The following is a 21,453-nucleotide window of genomic DNA, read 5'->3' as shown; positions in this document are numbered from 1 at the left end:
GTTCATGTTGAAGGTCAAAGAAACACACTGTGATGTTTTAAATGAGGGATGAGATGTCACTACAACACAAACAATCCTGGTTCATGTTGAAGGTCAAAGAAACACACTGTGATGTTTTTAATGAGGGATGAGACGTCACTACAGCACAAACAATCCTGGTTCATGATGAAGGTCAAAGAAACACACTGTGATGTTTTTAATGAGGGATGAGACGTCACTACAACACAAACAATCCTGGTTCATACTGAAGGTCAAAGAAACACACTGTGATGTTTTTAATGAGGGATGAGATGTCACCACAACACAAACAATCCTGGTTCATGTTGAAGGTCAAAGAAACACACTGTGATGTTTTTAATGAGGGATGAGATGTCACTACAACACAAACAAACCTGGTTCATGTTGAAGGTCAAAGAAACACACTGTGATGTTTTTAATGAGGGATGAGATGTCACTACAGCACAAACAATCCTGGTTCATACTGAAGGTCAAAGAAACACACTGTGATGTTTTTAATGAGGGATGAGATGTCACTACAACACAAACAATCCTGGTTCATGATGAAGGTCAAAGAAACACACTGGGATGTTTTTAATGAGGGATGAGATGTCACTACAACACAAACAAACCTGGTTCATGTTGAAGGTCAAAGAAACACACTGTGATATTTTAAATGAGGGATGAGACGTCACTACAACACAAACAATCCTGGTTCATGATGAAGGTCAAAGAAACACACTGTGATGTTTTTAATGAGGGATGAGATGTCACTACAGCACAAACAAACCTGGTTCATGTTGAAGGTCAAAGAAACACACTGTGATGTTTTAAATGAGGGATGAGATGTCACTACAACACAAACAATCCTGGTTCATGTTGAAGGTCAAAGAAACACACTGTGATGTTTTTAATGAGGGATGAGACGTCACTACAGCACAAACAATCCTGGTTCATGATGAAGGTCAAAGAAACACACTGGGATGTTTTTAATGAGGAATGAGACGTCACTACAACACAAACAATCCTGGTTCATACTGAAGGTCAAAGAAACACACTGTGATGTTTTTAATGAGGGATGAGACGTCACTACAACACAAACAATCCTGGTTCATACTGAAGGTCAAAGAAACACACTGTGATGTTTTTAATGAGGGATGAGACGTCACTACAACACAAACAATCCTGGTTCATACTGAAGGTCAAAGAAACACACTGTGATGTTTTTAATGAGGAATGAGACGTCACTACAACACAAACAATCCTGGTTCATGATGAAGGTCAAAGAAACACACTGTGATGTTTTTAATGAGGGATGAGATGTCACTACAGCACAAACAAACCTGGTTCATGTTGAAGGTCAAAGAAACACACTGTGATGTTTTAAATGAGGGATGAGATGTCACTACAACACAAACAATCCTGGTTCATGTTGAAGGTCAAAGAAACACACTGTGATGTTTTTAATGAGGGATGAGACGTCACTACAGCACAAACAATCCTGGTTCATGATGAAGGTCAAAGAAACACACTGTGATGTTTTTAATGAGGGATGAGATGTCACTACAACACAAACAATCCTGGTTCATACTGAAGGTCAAAGAAACACACTGTGATGTTTTTAATGAGGGATGAGACGTCACTACAACACAAACAATCCTGGTTCATGATGAAGGTCAAAGAAACACACTGGGATGTTTTTAATGAGGAATGAGATGTCACTACAACACAAACAAACCTGGTTCATGTTGAAGGTCAAAGAAACACACTGTGATGTTTTTAATGAGGGATGAGATGTCACTACAACACAAACAATCCTGGTTCATGATGAAGGTCAAAGAAACACACTGTGATGTTTTTAATGAGGGATGAGATGTCACCACAACACAAACAATCCTGGTTCATGATGAAGGTCAAAGAAACACACTGTGATGTTTTTAATGAGGGATGAGATGTCACTACAACACAAACAAACCTGGTTCATGTTGAAGGTCAAAGAAACACACTGTGATGTTTTTAATGAGGGATGAGATGTCACTACAGCACAAACAATCCTGGTTCATAATGAAGGTCAAAGAAACACACTGTGATGTTTTTAATGAGGGATGAGATGTCACTACAACACAAACAATCCTGGTTCATGATGAAGGTCAAAGAAACACACTGGGATGTTTTTAATGAGGGATGAGATGTCACTACAACACAAACAAACCTGGTTCATGTTGAAGGTCAAAGAAACACACTGTGATGTTTTAAATGAGGGATGAGACGTCACTACAACACAAACAATCCTGGTTCATGATGAAGGTCAAAGAAACACACTGTGATGTTTTTAATGAGGGATGAGATGTCACTACAGCACAAACAAACCTGGTTCATGTTGAAGGTCAAAGAAACACACTGTGATGTTTTAAATGAGGGATGAGATGTCACTACAACACAAACAATCCTGGTTCATGTTGAAGGTCAAAGAAACACACTGTGATGTTTTTAATGAGGGATGAGACGTCACTACAGCACAAACAATCCTGGTTCATGATGAAGGTCAAAGAAACACACTGGGATGTTTTTAATGAGGAATGAGACGTCACTACAACACAAACAATCCTGGTTCATACTGAAGGTCAAAGAAACACACTGTGATGTTTTTAATGAGGGATGAGACGTCACTACAACACAAACAATCCTGGTTCATACTGAAGGTCAAAGAAACACACTGTGATGTTTTTAATGAGGGATGAGACGTCACTACAACACAAACAATCCTGGTTCATACTGAAGGTCAAAGAAACACACTGTGATGTTTTTAATGAGGAATGAGACGTCACTACAACACAAACAATCCTGGTTCATGATGAAGGTCAAAGAAACACACTGTGATGTTTTTAATGAGGGATGAGATGTCACTACAGCACAAACAAACCTGGTTCATGTTGAAGGTCAAAGAAACACACTGTGATGTTTTAAATGAGGGATGAGATGTCACTACAACACAAACAATCCTGGTTCATGTTGAAGGTCAAAGAAACACACTGTGATGTTTTTAATGAGGGATGAGACGTCACTACAGCACAAACAATCCTGGTTCATGATGAAGGTCAAAGAAACACACTGTGATGTTTTTAATGAGGGATGAGATGTCACTACAACACAAACAATCCTGGTTCATGTTGAAGGTCAAAGAAACACACTGTGATGTTTTTAATGAGGGATGAGACGTCACTACAGCACAAACAATCCTGGTTCATGATGAAGGTCAAAGAAACACACTGGGATGTTTTTAATGAGGAATGAGACGTCACTACAACACAAACAATCCTGGTTCATACTGAAGGTCAAAGAAACACACTGTGATGTTTTTAATGAGGGATGAGACGTCACTACAACACAAACAATCCTGGTTCATACTGAAGGTCAAAGAAACACACTGTGATGTTTTTAATGAGGGATGAGACGTCACTACAACACAAACAATCCTGGTTCATACTGAAGGTCAAAGAAACACACTGTGATGTTTTTAATGAGGAATGAGACGTCACTACAACACAAACAATCCTGGTTCATGATGAAGGTCAAAGAAACACACTGTGATGTTTTTAATGAGGGATGAGATGTCACTACAGCACAAACAAACCTGGTTCATGTTGAAGGTCAAAGAAACACACTGTGATGTTTTAAATGAGGGATGAGATGTCACTACAACACAAACAATCCTGGTTCATGTTGAAGGTCAAAGAAACACACTGTGATGTTTTTAATGAGGGATGAGACGTCACTACAGCACAAACAATCCTGGTTCATGATGAAGGTCAAAGAAACACACTGTGATGTTTTTAATGAGGGATGAGATGTCACTACAACACAAACAATCCTGGTTCATACTGAAGGTCAAAGAAACACACTGTGATGTTTTTAATGAGGGATGAGACGTCACTACAACACAAACAATCCTGGTTCATGATGAAGGTCAAAGAAACACACTGGGATGTTTTTAATGAGGAATGAGATGTCACTACAACACAAACAAACCTGGTTCATGTTGAAGGTCAAAGAAACACACTGTGATGTTTTTAATGAGGGATGAGATGTCACTACAACACAAACAATCCTGGTTCATGATGAAGGTCAAAGAAACACACTGTGATGTTTTTAATGAGGGATGAGATGTCACCACAACACAAACAATCCTGGTTCATGATGAAGGTCAAAGAAACACACTGTGATGTTTTTAATGAGGGATGAGATGTCACTACAACACAAACAAACCTGGTTCATGTTGAAGGTCAAAGAAACACACTGTGATGTTTTTAATGAGGGATGAGATGTCACTACAGCACAAACAATCCTGGTTCATAATGAAGGTCAAAGAAACACACTGTGATGTTTTTAATGAGGGATGAGATGTCACTACAACACAAACAATCCTGGTTCATGATGAAGGTCAAAGAAACACACTGGGATGTTTTTAATGAGGGATGAGATGTCACTACAACACAAACAAACCTGGTTCATGTTGAAGGTCAAAGAAACACACTGTGATGTTTTAAATGAGGGATGAGACGTCACTACAACACAAACAATCCTGGTTCATGATGAAGGTCAAAGAAACACACTGTGATGTTTTTAATGAGGGATGAGATGTCACTACAGCACAAACAAACCTGGTTCATGTTGAAGGTCAAAGAAACACACTGTGATGTTTTAAATGAGGGATGAGATGTCACTACAACACAAACAATCCTGGTTCATGTTGAAGGTCAAAGAAACACACTGTGATGTTTTTAATGAGGGATGAGACGTCACTACAGCACAAACAATCCTGGTTCATGATGAAGGTCAAAGAAACACACTGTGATGTTTTTAATGAGGAATGAGACATCACTACAACACAAACAATCCTGGTTCATACTGAAGGTCAAAGAAACACACTGTGATGTTTTTAATGAGGGATGAGACGTCACTACAACACAAACAATCCTGGTTCATACTGAAGGTCAAAGAAACACACTGTGATGTTTTTAATGAGGGATGAGACGTCACTACAACACAAACAATCCTGGTTCATACTGAAGGTCAAAGAAACACACTGTGATGTTTTTAATGAGGAATGAGACGTCACTACAACACAAACAATCCTGGTTCATGATGAAGGTCAAAGAAACACACTGTGATGTTTTTAATGAGGGATGAGATGTCACTACAGCACAAACAAACCTGGTTCATGTTGAAGGTCAAAGAAACACACTGTGATGTTTTAAATGAGGGATGAGATGTCACTACAACACAAACAATCCTGGTTCATGTTGAAGGTCAAAGAAACACACTGTGATGTTTTTAATGAGGGATGAGACGTCACTACAGCACAAACAATCCTGGTTCATGATGAAGGTCAAAGAAACACACTGTGATGTTTTTAATGAGGGATGAGATGTCACTACAACACAAACAATCCTGGTTCATACTGAAGGTCAAAGAAACACACTGTGATGTTTTTAATGAGGGATGAGACGTCACTACAACACAAACAATCCTGGTTCATGATGAAGGTCAAAGAAACACACTGGGATGTTTTTAATGAGGAATGAGATGTCACTACAACACAAACAAACCTGGTTCATGTTGAAGGTCAAAGAAACACACTGTGATGTTTTTAATGAGGGATGAGATGTCACTACAACACAAACAATCCTGGTTCATGATGAAGGTCAAAGAAACACACTGTGATGTTTTTAATGAGGGATGAGATGTCACCACAACACAAACAATCCTGGTTCATGATGAAGGTCAAAGAAACACACTGTGATGTTTTTAATGAGGGATGAGATGTCACTACAACACAAACAAACCTGGTTCATGTTGAAGGTCAAAGAAACACACTGTGATGTTTTTAATGAGGGATGAGATGTCACTACAGCACAAACAATCCTGGTTCATAATGAAGGTCAAAGAAACACACTGTGATGTTTTTAATGAGGGATGAGATGTCACTACAACACAAACAATCCTGGTTCATGATGAAGGTCAAAGAAACACACTGTGATGTTTTTAATGAGGGATGAGACGTCACTACAGCAAAAACAATCCTGGTTCATGATGAAGGTCAAAGAAACACACTGGGATGTTTTTAATGAGGAATGAGACGTCACTACAACACAAACAATCCTGGTTCATACTGAAGGTCAAAGAAACACACTGTGATGTTTTTAATGAGGGATGAGACGTCACTACAACACAAACAATCCTGGTTCATACTGAAGGTCAAAGAAACACACTGTGATGTTTTTAATGAGGGATGAGACGTCACTACAACACAAACAATCCTGGTTCATACTGAAGGTCAAAGAAACACACTGTGATGTTTTTAATGAGGAATGAGACGTCACTACAACACAAACAATCCTGGTTCATGATGAAGGTCAAAGAAACACACTGTGATGTTTTAAATGAGGGATGAGATGTCACTACAACACAAACAATCCTGGTTCATGTTGAAGGTCAAAGAAACACACTGTGATGTTTTTAATGAGGGATGAGACGTCACTACAGCACAAACAATCCTGGTTCATGATGAAGGTCAAAGAAACACACTGTGATGTTTTTAATGAGGGATGAGACGTCACTACAACACAAACAATCCTGGTTCATACTGAAGGTCAAAGAAACACACTGTGATGTTTTTAATGAGGGATGAGACGTCACTACAACACAAACAATCCTGGTTCATGATGAAGGTCAAAGAAACACACTGGGATGTTTTTAATGAGGAATGAGACGTCACTACAACACAAACAAACCTGGTTCATGTTGAAGGTCAAAGAAACACACTGTGATGTTTTTAATGAGGGATGAGATGTCACTACAACACAAACAATCCTGGTTCATGATGAAGGTCAAAGAAACACACTGTGATGTTTTTAATGAGGGATGAGATGTCACTACAACACAAACAAACCTGGTTCATGTTGAAGGTCAAAGAAACACACTGTGATGTTTTTAATGAGGGATGAGATGTCACTACAACACAAACAATCCTGGTTCATGATGAAGGTCAAAGAAACACACTGTGATGTTTTAAATGAGGGATGAGACGTCACTACAACACAAACAATCCTGGTTCATGATGAAGGTCAAAGAAACACACTGGGATGTTTTTAATGAGGGATGAGACGTCACTACAACACAAACAATCCTGGTTCATGATGAAGGTCAAAGAAACACACTGTGATGTTTTTAATGAGGAATGAGACGTCACTACAACACAAACAATCCTGGTTCATGATGAAGGTCAAAGAAACACACTGATGTTTTTAATGAGGGATGAGACGTCACTACAACACAAACAATCCTGGTTCATAATGAAGGTCAAAGAAACACACTGATGTTTTTAATGGGAGATGAGACGTCACTACAACACAAACAATCCTGGTTCATAATGAAGGTCAAAGAAACACACTGTGATGTTTTTAATGAGGGATGAGACGTCACTACAACACAAACAATCCTGGTTCATGATGAAGGTCAAAGAAACACACTGATGTTTTTAATGAGGGATGAGACGTCACTACAACACAAACAATCCTGGTTAATGATGAAGGTCAAAGAAACACACTGGGATGTTTTTAATGAGGGATGAGACGTCACTACAACACAAACAATCCTGGTTCATGATGAAGGTCAAAGAAACACACTGTGATGTTTTTAATGAGGGATGAGACGTCACTACAACACAAACAATCCTGGTTCATGATGAAGGTCAAAGAAACTCACTGTGATGTTTTTAATGAGGGATGAGACGTCACTACAACACAAACAATCCTGGTTCATGATGAAGGTCAAAGAAACACACTGTGATGTTTTTAATGAGGGATGAGACGTCACTACAACACAAACAATCCTGGTTCATGATGAAGGTCAAAGAAACACACTGTGATGTTTTTAATGGGAGATGAGACGTCACTACAACACAAACAATCCTGGTTAATGATGAAGGTCAAAGAAACACACTGGGATGTTTTTAATGAGGGATGAGACGTCACTACAACACAAACAATCCTGGTTCATGATGAAGGTCAAAGAAACACACTGATGTTTTTAATGAGGGATGAGACGTCACTACAACACAAACAATCCTGGTTCATACTGAAGGTCAAAGAAACACACTGTGATGTTTTAAATGAGGGATGAGACGTCACTACAACACAAACAATCCTGGTTCATGATGAAGGTCAAAGAAACACACTGATGTTTTTAATGAGGGATGAGACGTCACTACAACACAAACAATCCTGGTTCATAATGAAGGTCAAAGAAACACACTGTGATGTTTTTAATGAGGAATGAGACGTCACTACAACACAAACAATCCTGGTTCATGATGAAGGTCAAAGAAACACACTGTGATGTTTTTAATGAGGAATGAGACGTCACTACAACACAAACAATCCTGGTTCATGAAGGTCAAAGAAACTCACTGTGATGTTTTTAATGAGGGATGAGACGTCACTACAACACAAACAATCCTGGTTCATGATGAAGGTCAAAGAAACACACTGTGATGTTTTTAATGAGGGATGAGACGTCACTACAACACAAACAATCCTGGTTCATGAAGGTCAAAGAAACACACTGTGATGTTTTAAATGAGGGATGAGACGTCACTACAACACAAACAATCCTGGTTCATAATGAAGGTCAAAGAAACACACTGTGATGTTTTTAATGAGGGATGAGATGTCACTACAACACAAACAATCCTGGTTCATGATGAAGGTCAAAGAAACACACTGTGATGTTTTAAATGAGGGATGAGACGTCACTACAACACAAACAATCCTGGTTCATGATGAAGGTCAAAGAAACACACTGTGATGTTTTTAATGAGGGATGAGACGTCACTACAACACAAACAATCCTGGTTCATACTGAAGGTCAAAGAAACACACTGATGTTTTTAATGAGGGATGAGACGTCACTACAACACAAACAATCCTGGTTCATGATGAAGGTCAAAGAAACACACTGTGATGTTTTTAATGAGGGATGAGACGTCACTACAACACAAACAATCCTGGTTCATGATGAAGGTCAAAGAAACACACTGTGATGTTTTTAATGAGGGATGAGACGTCACTACAACACAAACAATCCTGGTTCATAATGAAGGTCAAAGAAACACACTGATGTTTTTAATGGGAGATGAGACGTCACTACAACACAAACAATCCTGGTTCATAATGAAGGTCAAAGAAACACACTGGGATGTTTTTAATGAGGGATGAGACGTCACTACAACACAAACAATCCTGGTTCATGATGAAGGTCAAAGAAACACACTGTGATGTTTTTAATGAGGGATGAGACGTCACTACAACACAAACAATCCTGGTTCATGAAGGTCAAAGAAACACACTGTGATGTTTTTAATGAGGAATGAGACGTCACTACAACACAAACAATCCTGGTTCATACTGAAGGTCAAAGAAACACACTGTGATGTTTTTAATGAGGGATGAGACGTCACTACAACACAAACAATCCTGGTTCATACTGAAGGTCAAAGAAACACACTGTGATGTTTTTAATGAGGGATGAGACGTCACTACAACACAAACAATCCTGGTTCATAATGAAGGTCAAAGAAACACACTGTGATGTTTTTAATGAGGGATGAGATGTCACTACAACACAAACAGTCCTGGTTCATGATGAAGGTCAAAGAAACACACTGGGATGTTTTTAATGAGGGATGAGATGTCACTACAACACAAACAATCCTGGTTCATGATGAAGGTCAAAGAAACACTCTGTGATGTTTTTAATGAGGGATGAGACGTCACTACAACACAAACAATCCTGGTTCATGATGAAGGTCAAAGAAACACACTGTGATGTTTTTAATGAGGGATGAGACGTCACTACAACACAAACAATCCTGGTTCATGATGAAGGTCAAAGAAACACACTGTGATGTTTTTAATAAGGAATGAGACGTCACTACAACACAAACAATCCTGGTCCATGATGAAGGTCAAAGAAACACACCGTGATGTTTTTAATGAGGAATAAGACGTCACTACAACACAAACAATCCTGGTTCATGATGAAGGTCAAAGAAACACACCGTGATGTTTTTAATGAGGGATGAGACGTCACTACAACACAAACAATCCTGGTTCATGATGAAGGTCAAAGAAACACACTGTGATGTTTTTAATGAGGGATGAGACGTCACTACAACACAAACAATCCTGGTTCATGAAGGTCAAAGAAACACACTGTGATGTTTTTAATGAGGGATGAGACGTCACTACAACACAAACAATCCTGGTTCATGATGAAGGTCAAAGAAACACACTGGGATGTTTTTAATGAGGGATGAGACGTCACTACAACACAAACAATCCTGGTTCATGATGAAGGTCAAAGAAACACACTGTGATGTTTTTAATGAGGAATGAGACGTCACCACAACACAAACAATCCTGGTTCATAATGAAGGTCAAAGAAACACACCGTGATGTTTTTAATAAGGAATGAGACGTCACTACAACACAAACAATCCTGGTTCATGATGAAGGTCAAAGAAACACACTTGGATGTTTTTAATAAGGAATGAGACGTCACTACAACACAAACAATCCTGGTTCATGATGAAGGTCAAAGAAACACACTGGGATGTTTTTAAGCCAAGTAATCATTCGATATTTTGTTTTCAGTTAAGAAAAAGGTAAATACTGACTTGTGAATTTGTGATAACATTGAAAATGTTACTTTTAGCTTATTATCTATATTTTGTCATTTATTACCAATTTCCTTAGGCGCTGACATCAAATGATATTATTTATCATATTTGGTATACCTAAGAAGCCAGACCGCCCAAATCCAGCCAATCACCAATCACAACATACATCACGTGACGATCACGTGTGCAATATTTTTTTCACCCTGAACATGGCGTGTGTAACATTGAGATGTAAACAATTTCTTTTCCCAAGTTAACAATTCTTATTTCAATGAAGCTTCAGTGAATCAGCATACAAATTTCAAAGGTATCGAGCCTGAGCCGAGTCTTACCCCTCAGGTACTCGAGTCCATATTTTTGGACCTGTTGAAGCCCTACTCTGAAACTATAAGGCCAAGAGAGCTGAAACTGTGTATGAATCATCCCAGTTAAAGTTTCTCTGAAAGCTTCTCACAGAATTCCGATGTGACTTAAAACATGGATTTACCTGGTGATGTGTTGAATGTGTTGAATGTATTCTCCAGCATGGCGTGGTCTGGGTTGTGTTCTATGTCAACATGGAGGCTTCACTTACCTGGTGATGTGTTGAATGTATTCTCCAGCATGGTGTGGTCTGGGTTGTGTTCTATGATAACATGGAGGCTTCACTTACCTGGTGATGTGTTGAATGTATTCTCCAGCATGGTGTGGTCTGGGTTGTGTTCTATGTCAACATGGAGGCTTCACTTACCTGGTGATGTGTTGAATGTATTCTCCAGCATGGCATGGTCTGGGTTGTGTTCTATGTCAACATGGAGGCTGCACTTACCTGGTGATGTGTTGAATGTATTCTCCAGCATGGCATGGTCTGGGTTGTGTTCTATGTCAACATGGACGCTTCACTTACCTGGTGATGTGTTGAATGTATTCTCCAGCATGGCGTGGTCTGGGTTGTGTTCTATGTCAACATGGAGGCTGGTCAGAAGTATCATCTTCTCAACTTTACTGAAACAAACAATGGACAATATACTATCATATATAATATACCACTATCCGGCAAGTGCATTTGGTCAATATTAAGTGAGCAAGTGATATGTTGTTTGTTTGTTTGTTTAACGTCGCACTCAGCAATATTCCAGCTTTGTGATAGCGGTCTGTAAATAATTGAGTCTGGACCAGACAATCCAGTGATTGATATCATGAGCATCGATCCACACAATTTGGGATACGATGACATGCATGAACCATGTCAGCAAGCCTGGCACTGGCATGATCTCACACGCCCTTCTATAAATAGATTTGATCACTAAGATCTCACTCACCCTTCTATACAGAGATTTGATCACTAAGATCTCACTCACCCTTCTATACAGAGATTCGATCACAAAGATCTCACTCACCCTTCTATGCAGAGATTTGATCACTAACATCTCACTCACCCTTCTATACAGAGATTTGATCACTAAGATCTCACTCACCTTCTATACAGAGATTTGATCACTAAGATCTCACTCACCTTCTATACAGAGAATTGATCACTAAGATCTCACTCACCCTTCTAAACAGAGATTTGATCACTAAGATCTCACTCACCCTTCTATACAGGGATTTGGTCACTAAGATCTCACTCACCTTCTATACAGAGATTTGATCACTAAGATCTCACTCTACCTTCTGTACAGAGATTTGATCACTAAGATCTCACTCACCCTTCTATACAGAGATTTGATCACTAAGATCTCACTCACCCTTCTATGCAGAGATTTGATCACTAAGATCTCACTCACCTTCTATACAGAGATTTGATCACTAAGATCTCACTCACCCTTCTATACAGAGATTTGATCACTAAGATCTCACTCACCCTTCTATACAGAGATTTGATCACTAAGATCTCACTCACCCTTCTATGCAGAGATTTGATCACTAAGATCTCACTCACCCTTCTATACAGAGATTTGATCACTAAGATCTCACTCACCCTTCTATGCAGAGATTTGATCACTAAGATCTCACTCACCCTTCTATGCAGAGGTTCATTATTTTCCTGGCAACATAGTGACACTTGTCACCGGGCAGGTGAGTGTTGACAACTACCACAGAGAACTGGAAAAATAGCAGCGTGTGACAATCATGTGACAATCACGTGACAATCATGTGACATTCATGTGATAAAAGAAAAACTTCACATAAAGTCACATAAATATAGAAATTCCACTAATGACTTTTCTTAGCTGTTGAACAGGTGGCGATTCAACTCTTGGTTATTCAGGTTCTTTTACCACCATAACCATAGTGAGTGAGTGAGTGAGTGAGTGAGTGAGTGAGTGAGCTGGGTTTAACTCCGCTTTGAACAGTATTCCAGTTATTTCACAGTGTGTCAGTTTGATGGGGGATATAACCCCAAACTGATGCACCTTAGACAACTGGGCCACCCCTGCACCCCAAAATCATAAAACTGGTAAATAAATATATAATTACCAATATTCAAGGTCTTTTCTATGTATTTTTACCGTATAGCAGGAATATGTAGGCACACAGTGTACATACTGCCATGGGACCTGTTACACAAAGTGATGTAAGTCTATGTTAAAGTATGGGAGTTACGTCTTAGGGTAAAGACGGCTTTGTGGAACAGAGCCCTGGATGACCGAGGATGAGGTGAGACCTCAAAATTAATAACTGTTTAACTACACTACACTACGTCAATAACGAACACGCTTATAACAAACTGACAGATATAAAGAATGAAATTTTTGGTCAGCTGCATTTGCTGTATTTATGTTGTATATCTGCTTTTAACGAACTGTGGTAAAAATGAACTAAAATTAGTTGTCCCTTTGAGTTTGTTAGAACCGTAGTTTCCTGTACTGTACTCTAAAATAAACAGTTAAACCATGTGAGCTTGAAGTTATTGGAATCATCGAAAGTATATCAAGTTATTCGTAGAAATGAAAGGAAAGATGATATATAGGATGATATATAGCCAGCCAGGATTCTACTTGAACATGAGTGTTGCATCATGTTGTACAGTATATCAAATTAATGTTAAGTGGGTTTAATTGTACAGGAAACTGAAATATTGAAAGAGCCCAATAACATAAATAACACCATCCAAAAGTAGGCAGACTGTTGTCAAAGAAAAAAACTGTGATACCAGAAAATAAGTGCATTTTGTGGTATTGTTAGTGCTACAAGTACTGTTCAGTGAAAAATACTGAAAAATTATATAATTCAATAATTGCAAGCTTGAACCCACCAGACTGAAAAATACACAATTTTAATATCCGACCAATAACTTTGTGTTGCCTAGCTTTTCTTGCAGTCTGGCAGGAGAAATAATGTCTTGTGAGGGTTGTAACAGACTGTTTAGTTTGGAAAGAATATGACGTACAGTGAAATCTATTCATTATCAATTTTGGCTTCTCAATAATGAAAACCCTGTTTCAATCTATCCACTGTAGTCTGGCATCCCCCCCCCCCCAACACACACACACACACCCCACCCACCCCACCCAGCACCCCATCCCTCCAACAACATTGGCCTAGAAAATTGGTAAAACAAGAAACAGAACTGGTCTAGCCTTAGCCATCTTCCTGATGCAAGGGAATTAACTGACTATAAAAGTCCATTTTCCACCCTGGCCGAACTAGGCTGTAATTATGGAATTACGTTTTTGCTGGACTAACGAGTCTATGCATAGTCAAATTAAAATTGCGTAATGAAATCAACATATGGGACATTAACTGTCATGCAGATTTTGGTCGATTGCATGATTTGCAAAGCATGTGTACTATCAAGTTGGTGTCAACATTAATTTCCAAATTTTTCATGTTTTTAATCAACATGATCAAGGTGCTAACGTGATTTGATGCACTTTGCGAAGTAAGACCCGTTTTATTACAACACAGATCTTGATTATCGATCAGATTGTCTTCACTGGGCGACACCATTTTATTTGAAGCAAATGCAAGTGATATGAGAGGTGGACTCTGATTGGTCAATAGGAGGACATAGAAGTCACATAAATCATAATAGCCACTGATGGTGCTACAATCGAGCCCAAAATATTCCGGCCTAGTTCGGCAAGGGTGGAAACTGGACCTTTGCAGTCAGTTAACTCCCTTGCCTCAGGAACATGATACTTATCTGAAATAAGTTTCACAACAAAATCATAAAAGCAAACTGCTCATAAAATAATTAGCATCAACTAGACACAAGCCATCATGAAATAATCTACAGAATCCTAAAAGAAATTGTGTTGATATCAAAGAGAAAATTTGGAAAATATGAATAGCTGTTAATATCCTTTGCTTAATCAAATTTATGTGTTTTCATGGATACAGTGTATTATACGACATTTCATTGACATTGATATAAAGTTCATGTCACAGTTATACCATTATGATTATGATGATTATTTAGTGATGCCATGCTTAACCAATCTAAACTATCAAAACTTCAGCCTGCTTTATCTGGAACCTGTACTGTCAACTATGTCGACGTTCATCTTCAAGAAATGCCTGTCAAACAATTGACTTAAACGTACATTTGTTGAAGCTGGGATAGCATGACCACTGGCTAAACAGCATCCAACTCATTGTGCTCACCGCAGGAACACACATCTGCATCATAGCACTGTTTTTATCAGACCCGTGAAGATCCGGGATAGAATAGGTCTTCAGCAACCCATGCTTCCCGTAAAAGGCGACTATGCTTGTCGTAGGAGGCGACTAACAGGATCGGGTGGTCAGGCTTGCTGACTTGGTTGATGCATGTCATTGATCCCAATTGCATGGATCGATGATCATGATGTTAATCACTGGATTGTCTGGTCAAGACTCGATTATTTACAGACTGCCGTCATATATTTGCAATATTGCTGAGTGCGGCGTTAAACAACAAACCAACCAACCAACCAATCCTTCACGTAATCTTAATAACAAATCCTAAGCAAAACATGTTCATTTTTCAATTGATATTACCGTATTCGATGTAATAAGCGCCGAGGCGATATTTCATAATATATTGGCTAGTGAACAATCCCAATTAGCACCCCTGCCGATTGATCAATGTACACAAGACTTATTTATTCGTGTATGATACGCACCCTTAATTATGGGCAATTAAATTCTCGAAAATATATCTATCGTGTATAATACGCACAGATTCTTCTTTTATATCATTTCAGGCTGTCAGCATAAACCACAATATTTACAATCTTTCAACTTTGTTTTTTATTTCACCAAAATTATATTCTAATAAGAGCCACCTATTTCTTATTTTGAGAGCGCCCTCGGCGCTTATTACATAGAATACGGTAGTTCGAATGAGTTAGTGAGTGAGTGAGTGAGTGAGTGAGTGAGTGAGTGAGTGAGTGATAGTTGACCAACTTTAATTGGCTCTGTGACATAGTATTGATTACCTTCTGCAGAGTTGTTATTGAGACAAGTTCCAAATAAACTAAATGTTCAAGGCAAAAAAGAAAATAGTCTTGGTTCTCAGGCACTGCCCACATATCATAAAGTCTGCCGCACATTTCGTTTTTTATTTCCATTTTCAAAAAAAAATTAAAATCCTAAAACTGAAAAACAATGCGATCCAATATAGCACACAGTTACCTCCCTTTACATACCCACTGCTTTACTGCACATCTCGTGTTATGGCCATGGCAGCAATAGGAGTTTGTATGCTTGTTTATGTAGGGCGGCCCTTTCCCAGGTTGATGGTACACAACTGTTTATTTGGTGACATACTAGTTTGAACACACAAAAAGAAAAAACCACACCGCCCGCCCACACTATATTTTCAAAAGTCATTGCCTGAGATCCAATTCTTTTATTTTTTTAAATCTAATCAGTATTAAAATGTGAAAAAACATTCAGCAAATAATTGTTTACCTCCTCAGCATCCTGTGCAAAGATCAGCAAATCATATTTAATACATTTTCTCATATCTTATGGCTTACAAAAGGTATTTTTAAACCAACAGGCCTTATCAAGGCATTACTTCAAATACAATGTCTCTACAGAATATGACTAGAGAAATTGTGGAGGTATGTATCAACATTAACTACTAAGAACTTTGCATTGTTTAACTTGCTAAGTACTCGTGAACTCAGAATTTATCTGTCTAACAAAATATATACTATTCTAAGGAAAAATATGAATGCGCTCCCAAAATGAGCTATCATCATGATTGTTTTAAAAAAAAATTTCCTTTAATATCTTCATGACACTGACTCGGGGTGACCTTGACCTTGACCTCTTACCTGTTCATATTTACAGTTGAGAACTTGGATCGACTGGAAGTTTTGTTCAGTGGGTTCCGGGGCCGCGTCTCGCACGCATGCTGGTTTATAATTGGCGATCTCCGGGACTTCTAGACTGTAGTACTCTTTACGCATATTGATTCCAAGCAGGGCACGACTTAAAAAAATAAGAAAAAAATCATTTATAGGGTCTGCAGCTCACACTGATTGTGTTAGGAACCGTGGAGGTTTTACTGCTTGGTTTTTTAGAGTCCACGGACCCATTATGTAGGGCTGGGGCGGGTAACTCGGGCTCTCAGGTCGGGTGGGTACTGAGCAGGACCCGGGTACCCACAGGACTATGCACGCATCCCTTCTGACTTTTATATGTTTGAAAAAGAAGATAAAACTTCATGCAGTAAACTTCAGCGCATTCATGACCAGATCGTTTTATATGTGTATCTAAATCATTTTTGCCAGGGTTACAGTCAATCTTTTCGCAATTGGAAAGTTTTTACCTATCTCTAGCGATCTACAGCGGGTTCCTGGATAGGGTCGGGTAACAGGGGGTGGGTACCTGAGGTAGTAAATTTGGACTCGTCCCAGCCCTACCACTGAATCTATTTTTTAACATTAGGGTAAATGCAACGACCCCTTGACTTCCATTCTTAATTTTAAGCACTGCATTAATATTAATGAACAACTGGGTTGCATCTATAATTGATTTGAGGGATGAGTGAGTGAACTTTCACTTAAGATGTCTGACCTCCTTGATCTGGTTGGCTATCCAACTTGATCAAGCAAATTACAAACCAATACAGATAGTTAAGGTGTGAATTTGGACCCTTTTACACTTACCATATTCGACGTAATAAGCGCCGCTCTAATAAGCACCCACAGCGATGTTTGCTAATATATTGGCTAATGAACAATCCCAATTAGCACCTGTTTCGATTGATCAATGTAATACGTGTGTTATATGCACCCTTAATTATGGGACATCAAATTCTGGAAAAATATATCTGTCGTATATAAACATTTCAGGCTGTCAGCATAAACCATGAAATTTACGATCTATCAACTCTGTTGTTTTTCACCAAAATAATGTTCTAATAAGAGCCCCCTATTTCTAATTTTGAGTGAGTGAGTGAGTGAGTTATTATTTAACGTCACATGGGCCTAATTTTGAGAGCGCCCTGGGCGCTTATTATGTCGAATACGGTAATTGACTATTTAGGTTGATCTATGTTGACATTGCCTATGTCGTGTCTATAAAAACTAGTCTTCATTTAATTCATAAATATTTAGACAGACTTATTGTCCAGAAACAGTTATCAACAAAGCCATGATAGCACCCATTGACCTAGATGACACTGACTGACTATCGAACCTGACCTGACTTTCACAAGTTACATAGGCCTTCTTAACTGAAGGAATTCGGATTATATTAGTCAATATTTCTTGACATTGTTGCTCAAAAAGATTTCCTGGTTACAACATGCATCATCAAGACTCAATAACGTTGATCGATTGAATGAGTGAGTGAGTGAGTTGGGTTTAACGCCGCTTTTAACAGTATTCCAGTTATATCACAGCATGTCAGCTTAATGTGGGAGGAAAGCCTGAAGTGATGCAGGTCTCAGACGTTTACCACTTCGGTGAAATCCACGAGCACGGGTATGGTGCTGACAAACCTAGAAACATAATCCAGGGCGAACCGGGATTTGAACCCACAATCATAGGTTTCTGGGGTGCCCAAGGGACGCAACTCTGCACAGCGAATTGCGGCGCCTTAGACAACTGGGCCACCCGTGCCCCCTCGATTGAATGAAAGTTATTGAACTCCACCTGATTTCAAATACTTGAAGTTACATTCAAGTCATTTTCAGGTCACAACTGACTGTTTGCCATATAAGAGAAGGACCACGAAATAATAATTTACTTAACATTTATGTTTGTAACTAGTGTGTAATGATAAATCAACCATGTGCTGTGATGTGAAGGATCTACACACTGAAAGCAAAATGTGAAAAATTTTCCTCTCTGAAAATGGCACATGAACCTCATTGTAGATGATAAATAGAGATGATTACACGAGCATGTGTGTCATACTGATTTTATGAGTGTGAGAGGGAGGGTAATACATGAATTCTTAGACAAATCTCTTCAAATGGGTATGACACACATGCAAACATAATAACTTCTTCAATACCCATTATTTCTTAATTTTTTGGGGTCCCCTCAAGACACAAACATGGATTACGATCGCCGCCTTAAAAACCAAAAATGTTGAATAAAGTTGACAATCTTCAGCTATGATGTCATTTCTAGTGTGATGTCATTCAGACCTTACATCACGATAAGATTCGGGCGGTCGGGTAGCCTAGTGGTTAAAGCGTTCGCTCGTCACGCCGAAGACCCGGGTTCGATTCCGACATGGGTACAATGTGTGAAGCCCATTTCTGGTGTCCCCCGCCGTGATATTGCTGGAATAGTGCTAAAAGCGGCGTAAAACCATACTCACAATAAGATTCGAAATGACGTCAATAACGTCATCCGGATGACGGAAACAATGCACCGATGCGCGTGAAGTGATATCTGCACCTGTGCACATATGATTTTTATGAACTCGTTATCTTAAACTCCATGAGCAATGAAGCAAGTTATTACGGTATTGGTGGTAGCAGGGAGCTTGACTCATTATGGATGGACATGTAACGTGTAATATGGATGGACATGTAACGAATGTGTCAGTGTGCCAGCAAGGAGAGCTGAATCAGCACATGCACAAACATTAGTCAGCATATTCCTCACAGGGATGACCTAGGATTCCAAAGTGCTCAGACATTAGTCAGCATATTCCTCACAGGGATGACCTAGCATTCCAAAGTGCTCAGACAATAGTCAGCAAACTCCTCACAGGGATGACCTAGGATTCCAAAGTGCTCAGACAATAGTCAGCAAACTCCTCACAGGGATGACCTAGGATTCCAAAGTGCTCAGACATTAGTCAGCAAATTCCTCACAGGGATGACCTAGGATTCCAAAGTGCTCAGACAATAGTCAGCAAACTCCTCACAGGGATGACCTAGGATTCCAAAGTGCTCAGACATTAGTCAGCAAACTCCTCACAGGGATGACCTAGGATTCCAAAGTGCTCAGACATTAGTCAGCAAATTCCTCACAGGGATGACCTAGGATTCCAAAGTGCTCAGACATTAGTCAGCAAATTCCTCACAGGGATGACCTAGGATTCCAAAGTGCTCAGACAATAGTCAGCATATTCCTCACAGGGATGACCTAGGATTCCAAAGTGCTCAGACAATAGTCAGCAAATTCCTCACAGGGATGACCTAGGATTCCAAAGTGCTCAGACAATAGTCAGCATATTCCTCACAGGGATGACCTAGGATTCCAAAGTGCTGAGACAATAGTCAGCAAATTCCTCACAGGGATGACCTAGGATTCCAAAGTGCTCAGACAATAGTCAGCATATTCCTCACAGGGATGACCTAGGATTCCAAAGTGCTCAGACAATAGTCAGCAAATTCCTCACAGGGATGACCTAGGATTCCAAAGTGCTCAGACAATAGTCAGCATATTCCTCACAGGGATGACCTAGGATTCCAAAGTGCTCAGACAATAGTCAGCAAATTCCTCACAGGGATGACCTAGGATTCCAAAGTGCTCAGACAATAGTCAGCATATTCCTCACAGGGATGACCTAGGATTCCAAAGTGCTCAGACAATAGTCAGCAAATTCCTCACAGGGATGACCTAGGATTCCAAAGTGCTCAGACAATAGTCAGCAAATTCCTCACAGGGATGACCTAGGATTCCAAAGTGCTCAGACAATAGTCAGCATATTCCTCACAGGGATGACCTAGGATTCCAAAGTGCTCAGACAATAGTCAGCATATTCCTCACAGGGATGACCTAGGATTCCAAAGTGCTCAGACAATAGTCAGCAAATTCCTCACAGGGATGACCTAGGATTCCAAAGTGCTCAGACAATAGTCAGCAAATTCCTCACAGGGATGACCTAGGATTCCAAAGTGCTCAGACAATAGTCAGCAAATTCCTCACAGGGATGACCTAGGATTCCAAAGTGCTAAGACAATAGTCAGCAAACTCCTCACAGGGATGACCTTGGATTCCAAAGTGCTCACGGCAGACAAATAAAAAAACAACAACTTTTGTTCACAATTGAGATTTTTCCAAAGTTCATATTTTCCTGAAGTCTGAGGTATTTTAACACTGTACTTTGGCATTGCATTCAATGCAATAATGTAAAACTAGGCATTATAGCCTCTTTATTTTTCTTGGTCCTGTTATCAATAAAATACAAGTAAGGCCAGGCTTTTTTTATTTTTAGGATTACAGATTTTTCAGCCCAAAGTCCAGGGTTGGGGGAGGGGTAAAAAAGAAAAGAAAAAAAGCCAGATGCATTTTTTTTAATGCAGAATGCCTCTGGCATACTTTATG

At 39.3% G+C, this 21,453-nt stretch overlaps 1 protein-coding gene across 4 annotated transcripts in view; it reads right to left on the bottom strand.

Annotated features, from left to right (window-relative positions):
- LOC124137695 overlaps positions 1-21,453 on the bottom strand; it is a 32,279-nt gene that overhangs the window by 3,787 nt on the left and 7,039 nt on the right. For 3 of the 4 annotated variants that reach the window (XR_007223053.1, XM_048402750.1, XM_048402749.1), the window contains exons 3-6: positions 16,990-17,146; positions 16,619-16,630; positions 12,738-12,823; positions 11,625-11,722 (exon numbers count right to left, since the gene is read on the bottom strand). Coding sequence is in view for 3 of the 4 variants with exons in the window: in XM_048402750.1 (XP_048258707.1) it covers positions 11,625-11,722; positions 12,738-12,823; positions 16,619-16,630; positions 16,990-17,146 (353 nt within the window). In the remaining variant the exon portion in view is untranslated. The remainder of the gene's footprint in view (positions 1-11,624; positions 11,723-12,737; positions 12,824-16,618; positions 16,631-16,989; positions 17,147-21,453) is intronic. The other variant, XM_048402751.1, reaches the window with a different exon arrangement.

This window comes from Haliotis rufescens, unplaced genomic scaffold, assembly GCF_023055435.1.
Source record: "Haliotis rufescens isolate VD_foot unplaced genomic scaffold, xgHalRufe1.0.p SCAF_29, whole genome shotgun sequence".
NCBI classification, from domain to species: domain Eukaryota; kingdom Metazoa; phylum Mollusca; class Gastropoda; order Lepetellida; family Haliotidae; genus Haliotis; species Haliotis rufescens.
Note: the sequence above shows the minus strand (reverse complement) of the source record. Positions and strands in the feature narration are given on the sequence as shown.